General features: G+C 35.2%; 2 protein-coding genes across 3 annotated transcripts; one reads left to right on the forward strand and one right to left on the reverse strand.

The window, feature by feature from the left end:
* The first annotated feature begins 641 nt into the window (after window positions 1-641).
* Window positions 642-1395, forward strand: LOC132166354 (multiprotein-bridging factor 1c). Its single transcript, XM_059577155.1, has one exon. It carries the CDS (start codon window positions 754-756, stop codon window positions 1186-1188), a length of 435 nt encoding a protein of 144 aa, XP_059433138.1. The 5' UTR covers window positions 642-753; the 3' UTR covers window positions 1189-1395.
* A 320-nt stretch (window positions 1396-1715) lies between these two features.
* Window positions 1716-8032, reverse strand: LOC132166135 (aldehyde dehydrogenase family 2 member C4-like). Of its 2 annotated transcripts, XM_059576908.1 has the most exons (10): window positions 7875-8032; window positions 6449-6591; window positions 5879-6058; window positions 5675-5770; window positions 5479-5568; window positions 5179-5352; window positions 2933-3070; window positions 2561-2704; window positions 2404-2465; window positions 1716-2250 (listed from the first exon to the last, which is right to left on the reverse strand). In XM_059576908.1, the coding sequence occupies exons 1-10, from the start codon at window positions 7963-7965 to the stop codon at window positions 1977-1979; spliced, it is 1392 nt and encodes a 463-aa protein (XP_059432891.1). In that variant the 5' UTR covers window positions 7966-8032; the 3' UTR covers window positions 1716-1976. The 2 variants fall into 2 exon arrangements, with proteins under 2 accessions (XP_059432891.1, XP_059432890.1); XM_059576907.1 differs by having other exon boundaries at window positions 5675-6058.
* Window positions 8033-9214: the final 1182 nt, after the last annotated feature.

Raw genomic sequence — 9214 nt, forward strand, 5'->3', positions numbered from 1 at the left:
ACCCTTCATCCGGAACTGGAATCTCTGCACTCAATTGCGTGGCAAGTGTTTAATGGATACAAAGGAACACAAAAAGAGAACGAGTTAAAATAAAATAGATAGGAAGTCAAGTTTACCCTTTGTTGAGGAACGGCGAGCGTTCGAAAAGTCCAGGTCAGCAACAGAGACGAATAACTGGTTTCCACGTCAAGAACGGGCAGATATTTTACAAGAATCATTTTCCCATTTTGAAACGAGATGAACAAGAGAGCGTAACCGCCCCGGAACTTTCCCGAGATAAAAAGAAAGGAGAAACTTCAGAAAGCTCTTCCGAACTTTCAGCCAATTTGAAAAAAATTTCTTGAATTTTCAAAACTCTCATTTAGGCCTCTTGAATTTTGGTTTTCTCTCACTTTGGACCCTTTTAACATTAAACTACGTCGTTTTTGGGCTGGGTAAGTGTTTAATTTTTGGATACAAAACGACGTAGTTTAATGTTAAAAGGGTCCAAAAGTGAGAGAAAACTAAAGTTTAGGAGGCTTAAATGAAAGTTTTGGAAATTCAGGAGAGGTTTTTCAAATTGACTAGAAGTTCAGGGTACTTTCTAAAATTTCCCCAAAAAGAAACATGAAGCCTTGAGAACATTCCAGAACCTCAGCTTCTATATAAACCCCCCTCTCGATTATTTTTAATTGATTTCCCTACCATTTTCACATTTTCTCTATTATTTGAAGCATTTCCTCTCTCTCTATCTCTCAGAGCTAGCTAGCTACGATGCCAAGCCGATACCCAGGGGCTATGACCCAGGACTGGGAGCCCGTGGTGCTCAACAAGTCAAGAACCAAGTCCCAGGACCTCCGCGACCCGAAGGCGGTGAACCAGGCCCTGCGCGCCGGGGCTCCGGTGCAGACGATCAGGAAGGCGGACGCCGGTTCCAACAAGAAGGCGGCTCCGGTCGTCAACGCAAGAAAGCTGGACGAGGCGGGCGAGCCGGCGTCGCTGGACCGGGTCTCGTCGAATGTGAGGCAGGCGATACAGAAGGCGCGGCTGGAGAAGAAGATGAGCCAAGCGGACCTGGCCAAGCAGATCAACGAGAGGCCCCAGGTGGTTCAGGAGTACGAGAACGGGAAGGCCGTTCCGAGCCAGGCCGTACTGGCGAAGATGGAGAAGGTTCTGGGCGTGAAGCTGAGGGGAAAGACTGGGAAGTGATCGTTGATCTCGAAACGACGTAGCATTTCGGCGGTGTAACTGGTGTTGGTTTTGGACATATGTGTTGTTTCCTGGTTTTGATCCTTTCTGTAGTTTGTCTTTTGGTTTTGTGAAGAGTGGTGAGGGTTGATGGAATAAATAACTTGTATGTACAAAGATATGGAAATATGGTAATGAAAGGTAGAATGTAACAAATTATTGATCTTTCTTTCTTTATTTATTATTTTTTTTTTGTCTGTTGGACGTGATCTTGAAATTTTTTATTTTATATTAGTTTTTAAATTTGTTGCTCAATTGTCAAAATTAAAAAATTTAATAATTAAATTAGAAACGCAAAAAAAAGTTATATGAAGGGAAGAAGTTGATGATCCAAGAAACGAAAATTGGGTAAGTTTCCAATAACTAACAAACCTAAAATAATACGAAAATAATTACAAAAAATAAAAAAAATTGGTCAAACCAGTGACCTAATTCTCTCAATAATCATAAAAACACAATGGCCTAAAGGAAATTGGAAACGATTGTGCTATTTATGAGAAAAATACAAAAATTTAGTATATAAACAAGTCCATCCAGTCACACAAATACACATAACTTCTGTTTATTATACATTATTACACCCACCTCTTACTCTTACGCATATTATTGCAGAAATACACGTAATTTCGGTTTATTATACATTATTACACCTTTTACGCATATTATTTCATAAATACACGTAACTTCGGTTTATTATACATTATTACACCTCTTACACATTATTTCCTGTTTGATGGGCTGATATTAATTCAAAGCCAGGGAGTATTATAAAGGGGAGTAACAACCGACTTAACTTTAAGATACTTGTAAAGAGCATCCAATCCAAAATCACTTCCAAATCCGCTCATCTTGTACCCTCCAAAAGGTAAGTCATTATCGAAAGCAAAATAGCAGTTGATCCAAATGGTACCTGCACGAATTGATCTTGAGACGGTGTTAGCCACATTTAAGTCCTTTGTCACAATGCCCGCCACTAGCCCATATTTACTCTGGTTTGCCCTCTCAATCGCCTCATCAATTGTTCTGTAATTGTTCATAATTAGATTAAGGAAAAAAAAAATGAAGAAGCTAGCTAGGTCTTTTATTACAGCTAAAATTGCTAAATAAAATCATTTTATTGCAAAAGTTGAAGTTAGAGAAAGAAAAAGTAGAAACTAAAAACATATATGTACTGACTTGAACTTGGCGAGGGCCATAACAGGTCCAAATATTTCATCCTTGGCTATAAGCATTTCTTCCTGCCCAAGTCATCAAGAACAATAACAGATGAAGAAAAAGAAAAACTAAAAATAACCAGATAAGATCCCCATGATGTAAAATGAAGAATATATACCTTGAAATCTGTGAAAATTGTAGGCTCAATGTAGTATCCCTTCCCACCCAACTCCAAGGATTTGCCCCCAGTTAGCAGTGTGGCTCCTTCTCTCTTGCCATGCTCAATGTAGGAGAGGATTTTTTCAAACTGCTTCTTATCCACCTACACACAGCAAAATGTGCATTTTCATTGAAACCCTACCAAGGTAAAATTGGTTGTTTACTTTGCGTTTTATATTGAGTAATGCTAGTAATACAACTGGAATAATATGCCAGTAAAAATCAACATTTAGATCAGAAAAGACTGATTGTTAATGACACATCATCTTCAATATTGTATACAATGGTCAATTGTAGTTTTAAGATCTCTGAAAGCCTCACTTCATCATACCTGGGGTCCTTGTTGAACTTTAGGATCAAAAGGATCCCCAACTATCCAAGCTTTTGTCTTTTCAACCAATTTCTTCACAAGTTCGTCATATATCCCTTCTTGAACATAAACACGAGAACTTGCCACGCATACTTCTCCCTGAAAAATAATGATAAAGTTAAAAATATGTGAAATCATATAAGCTGGAGAAATAAACCCAAATATATTTACAATGGTAGACCTAAATTTGGCACAACAAATAAATTCATAAGGCTTGTTCAAGGCTACATAGCGCACGATAAAGTCAAAAGACTCTTGAGGAGGATGAACATATTCCTGAAAAAGGTTAGGGTAAAGATATTGACCACGCCTGGCATGCATCAACAGTGATGCACGCCAGGCACAAAATTTTTTTTTATTATTATTTTATTATTTTAATTTTTTTGAAAAAAAAAAAAAAAAAAAAATTGTGCCTGGCGTGCTTCACTGTTGAAGCACGCCAGGCGTGCTCCCAATCACGACTCAAAAGGTTATCTATATATAGACTTCCTTTATTAACTTCTATTTAGTGTAAATCTGAAAGATGGGTCTCCTTAAAATCAATCTCATATTTTTGGGTGAACCTCCATCCTAAAACACGAGATTTATAAAAGTTCGGATTTATTAAGCAAAATATAATGCTATGTATTTATATAGAAAAAGTCGTCTTCTTTAGGAGTTTTTACTCTTTCTTCTATCCATATCGATTAAAAGTGAGAAGGATATCTCTTGTAACTTTTTTTCGAATTCAATATATATAAAGTCATCCATGGGAATAAAAAATAAAAGTAACGAGATTTCCTTTAATAGAGATAAGAATATATCCATGAATATGAGACCGACCCACCATTATTAAAAGGTAAAGTAGCTTTACTTTCCAAGTTGACAAGGGAAACAATTAAAAGACTCGAGTATAGAATATGAAGGGAGGAAAAGCTCATAAAGGTTTCCTAATTTAGGACCCGATCCTCTCCTTTTTTTTCCTCTCCATTTCAAAGGAAATAGAGAGGAGCTGGTCTCTTATTTTATAAGGGTATAATGGTTATTTTATCTTTTTTTGGGACTATTCTACCCTTATAGAAAGGAGGACCAACTCCTCTTAATTTCCTTTGAAATGAAGATGATCCTTCTCCCCTAACTTATGGCCCGTCTAAATCAAGTGGACCTAATGGTATCTTGCATAGTTGCATATCACAATCTTGCTTATATATATATATATATATATCCCACAAAGATAAGCAATTAACGTGTAGAAATAAGAGCTATATAATTAAATCGGTAGCAAAATTAATAATTAGTTGATCTCAAAGACGGGCCATTTAAGAATAAAAAGTATTAATGGACGTACCTTGGGCCTATTTTGATTTTGGGCTTTTCCACTGTGATACAACGTTGGAGTTTACAACCTTTTAAGAAAAGTTTGCATAGTTGAGCCCAATTATTACCTTTTGCTGCTCAGTTCAGGTGAATCGGGTTATACCAGATGGGCTAGGATGGGATCCATCGCACCGAGTTAGATCAAGTTGGAAATAGCAAGGTCAAATGAAGTAAGGTCGAGCTATGTTGGGCTTGATCAAACCATATTGGAATTGAATGGAGTCATAGATGAGGAGGTCAAGTGAGGTTAGATTATTTCATCACATTTTCTGACCTGACGTGGCTTTTAAAAATATTTTGGATTTGAGATGGATCATTATTAAATTTTAATATAATAGTAATGGTTTTTTTACAAGTGATAATTCAAATATTGATTTTTATTGCTACGCCATCCAATTGTATGTTAATTATACATGAGACTACTAAAAAATAATACTCAATTATCTACACTCTGTAGATTGACACCAAAAAGAAGGCTATTCATCAATTGTGTGACCGAATACCTGACAGATTGTCCATGGCACGAATGGATCGTGAGTGAAGCTAGCAGATAAGATTAATAGGATACTAGAAAAATGTCATAAGAACATGAATTTAATACTATGATAAAATGAAGGACACAAAACTATAGCTATATGAGAAATAATTTATTTCCTTTCCCAGTCCATCTCTCATCCTTCTACTTTAATTTTCAAAATCACTATTAGATTTGTTGGGTCTATATGTGAGACACACATGGACCCCAAAGATTCAATGATGATTTTGAAAAATGAAAAGATGAGAGAAGAACCAAAGAATGATTTATAGTACGTCTCTAATTGTATATCACAATGAAATAAAAATCACTTCACCTTGTTATGTAGGATGCCCGTGAGAGCCAGCTGAGTAGCTAGATCTACATCGGCATCATCAAAAATTATGAGGGGAGACTTGCCTCCTAATTCAAGCGAAACCACTTTCAAATTGCTTGTTGCTGCTGCCTGCATTACTTTGCGTCCTACTTCTGTGGAGCCTGTGAAACTCACCTGAAAAAGAAAGAGCAAGCATATATAGAATTGATGTAAGAGCACATGCAAAGCAATGAAGTTGCCATGGAATTTCCTCGAAATATTTACACGAAGACAAACGCTTAGTGAAAAACTAGAAATTACCGCATCAACTTCCATATGAGAGCTAATCGCAGCCCCAGCCGTCGATCCAAATCCAGTTACAACATTGAGCACTCCATTAGGGATACCAGCCTTAAACAAGAAAAACCAAAATGGTAATGCAAAAAATATCAGTAATATGAATAATGTATGAATTAATCATTAGTCATAAGTGTGCAACTCAATCATCTAAACTTACAAGCTTAGCAAGATGAGCATAATAGAGAGCCGAGAGAGGTGTTTGCTCAGCAGGTTTGACCACCATGGTGCACCCAGCGGCTAAAGCGGGGCTAACCTTCATGAAGAACGAGGTGCTTGGAAAGTTCCAAGGAATGATGTGTCCTACCACACCAATAGGTTCACGCAATGTGTGTGCATGAAATTGACGAGACATTTTCAGTACCTCTCCATGAATTTTATCAGCTGCACCTGCATAGTAACGAAGATTACTTGATACCAAAGGAATGTCCATGGCCTTACCCGCACTGAACAATTTCCCAGCATCAATAGTATCCAAGGCAGCTAGTTCTTCCACATTTTGATCAATCAAGTCTGCGAATTTCATCATTATCCTTGCTCTCTCCTTATAATGATTAAGAACCCCACAAAAAAAAAAAAAAAAGGTTATATAAGGACCTATGTCTCGGTACTTGTGAGTATTGAGTTTCACATTGAAAAAGTATAAAGAAAAATAGTAATTAATATACTTAAGTGGACCCAAATGTATTAGTTCAAGCTTTTGGGCTAGTGTGGTCTCCAAATATGTATATATATTAATGTATTCTTAGTAAAAAAACTCATCAACTTATACAATAAAAACATAAATCGACTTATAATAGGAAATTATATAAATCAATAATATAAAATCAGAATATATTCCAACAATTTTGTTTTTGTTTTTTGTTTTTTTTTGTTTTGGTTGTAAATTAATAATTTAACCAGATGGGAAAAATTAAGAATAGAGAGTACATACAGAGCCAGGGAAGCGAGGCCATGGGCCAGAGTCGAAAGCATGACGGGCAGCCTTGACGGCCAAATCAACATCTTCTTTATTTCCTTCTGCTACTCTTGCTATCACCTCTCCTGTTCTTGGATCAATAGTCTCCAACGTTTTCCCTATTTAAATATTAGTAAAAATGTTAAGTGTTAAAAGAATTAACTTACCCAAAAAAATTAATTATTTCGTAACACACAAACTTCTACATTTGTTTGGACTATTAAAAATTTGAGAATCTCATATTTTAAAAAATTCGAGAGCACCTTAATCCTCCAATAACATGCTAACATGTGTTAATAAATTGTAAAACAATTGTATGTAAGTGGTAGGTTTAGTATTTTTCTTTTGAAATTATTATGAAAAACATCCTCTTGTACGTGTTACATTATTAGATCCACCACCCTAAAACTCAATCGTGGAATTGATGTATAAATTTTTAAATACAATATCAAAATGAGAATCCCATAGTCAAACAAATATGAAGGGAAGATAGCAAATCAATTAGTAAAGGATAGATAATGACAAGGGATGAGATATGTCACGTCAAGGAAGATTATGCACCATGTACCTATAGACGATAAATAGATTACACACGAAACGAAATGGACGTCAAATGCAAATAATTTTTTTTAAAAAAAAAAAAAATTGTTTTGTTGGATATTTAATAATATTACTTATACTTTCAAGTTCAAAAACCTTGAACCGATTGATTGTTTACCATACATAGTTTACTAAATTTATTTAGTGACGGCGGTGGGTGTTGCTTTCGATCTGAAGATAAGGCTGACAGCATATGACAGAGGCACATGCATAAATGTACGTACTCCTAGTAACTTGTTTTTGTTTTTGTTGGAACTATATATATATATATATTCAGTAGTAAATTTGATAAGAACAAAAAACAAAAGATTTGTGTAATACTTCTCGAATGAAAATAGTGACGAAAACGGAAAATCAACACAAAGAAACACAAATGGATCAGATGAAGTTCGTGAGAAAGTTTTGAAGACATTCATATATATGCCGTGTGGCTTGTGCTTCTTCTAGATCATTAATGGAGTTCATGGGAAAGAGGTCATTCCCTGTTATTTTATTTTTCTTTCTCATAAATTCTGTAGCCTCTTGTTGGGTCAAAGAATAATAATTTAATTAGTTGTGTGGCATACTGTCGAATATGTATAGATTAGCAGGATTTTTTTTTTTTTTTCTCTCTTTTTAGTTCTTTTTAATTTGGGCCTTAATTAATTAGTATATAAACTTTATGCATGTATAGTCAGCCTAGTATCTTAATATAAACTACATGTCGGAATACATGGGGTATCATCGGAGTGAAAATATTGTCTGAAAAATCTAAACGTATGAAGTAATTAAGCAGAAGAAAGAGATGTAGAAAATTGAAAACCTGAAATGGAATCAACAAATTCTCCATTGATGAACAGCTTGGTGAACTTAATCGTTGGGATCTTCACAAAAGAGTCCACCTTACTCGCCATCTGATCGATCTTTCTCTTTCTCTCTATCTTTCTCTCACACGCGTTTCTGAAGCAGAGCTCCTCCTGCTTGCTGTCTTCTCAATTAATATACAACTCAGTCGTTCACTATTCACTACATATATGGACAGTAGCATTTGGTGTAATTGTGAAAAAAAAATAAATAAATAAAAAGCTTTTCAATAATTTTTTTAACTGTTCATTATTTAATTCTAAATTTTTCTCGAAAAATAAAGAGAATGAAAATAAATCTAAAATGCTGAAAAAAACTACAACATATATATTATAATTTTTTTTTTTGGTACGGCGTGCAAGTCAAATTCGACATCAGTCAAATAGGTTAAAAATAATATTTTTGATATCTCAAATACAAAAAATGATGTTTAGTAGACTCTCTTACAACTATGATAATATCAATCATTAATTTTTATTTTTACAAATCCTTGTTGATCTAAAGGTTAATTTTCAGTCATATGAGAGTCTATTAAATAGCAGTACTCATCAAATACCATAATTGAGATGGCATTTGTGTTATGTTAAAATACTACTAGTTCCAAAATTTTAAGTTGATATGAAATATTAAGTTTTATTAATTAATTGATATTTTAACACTTCTCCTAACATGTGATTTAAATTCTCTTTCAACAAATAAGAATATCTAACACGTAAAACTCAAGATTTTATATTCAAAATTATTTAAATGAGAATAATTTCTATAAGGTCTTGGCATAAATCAAGACCTTTGTGCCTACCAATAAGAGGTTGACACCTCATTTTGGAACAAGATAACAAAATGAAAACACAACACCGGATCATACCAAATTTAAACCCTAAAAAAACTCTTCATCTACTTTTCACATTAACCATCCATTACGCAGCCGCCGCCGCGCCACTACCCATGCCGGCAACTTACCCTCTCTCTCTCTCTCTCTCTCTCTCTCACACACACACATCTACCCCCCAAGTTACACCACCCACCATGCCGCCGCTAACTAGATGCCGGATGTCACCACCCATGCCGGTAAGTTATCTATCTCTCTCTCTCTCTCTCTCATCGACCGCCCACACTGCCAGATCTCTTAGCTTCCTCTCTTTCTCCGAATCTAATGTTCAACCATTGATACATTAATCCCTAACTATGAGATCTCCTCAATTTCACATTACCATGCCCACCGCAATAAGCTTAGACCAAAACTGCCATAGATGTTGCTTGATGAAATCAAGACAAAGAGAGGGATGAACCTAACAAAGC

The sequence above is a fragment of the Corylus avellana genome, chromosome ca11, assembly GCF_901000735.1.
Source record: "Corylus avellana chromosome ca11, CavTom2PMs-1.0".
NCBI lineage: Eukaryota > Viridiplantae > Streptophyta > Magnoliopsida > Fagales > Betulaceae > Corylus > Corylus avellana.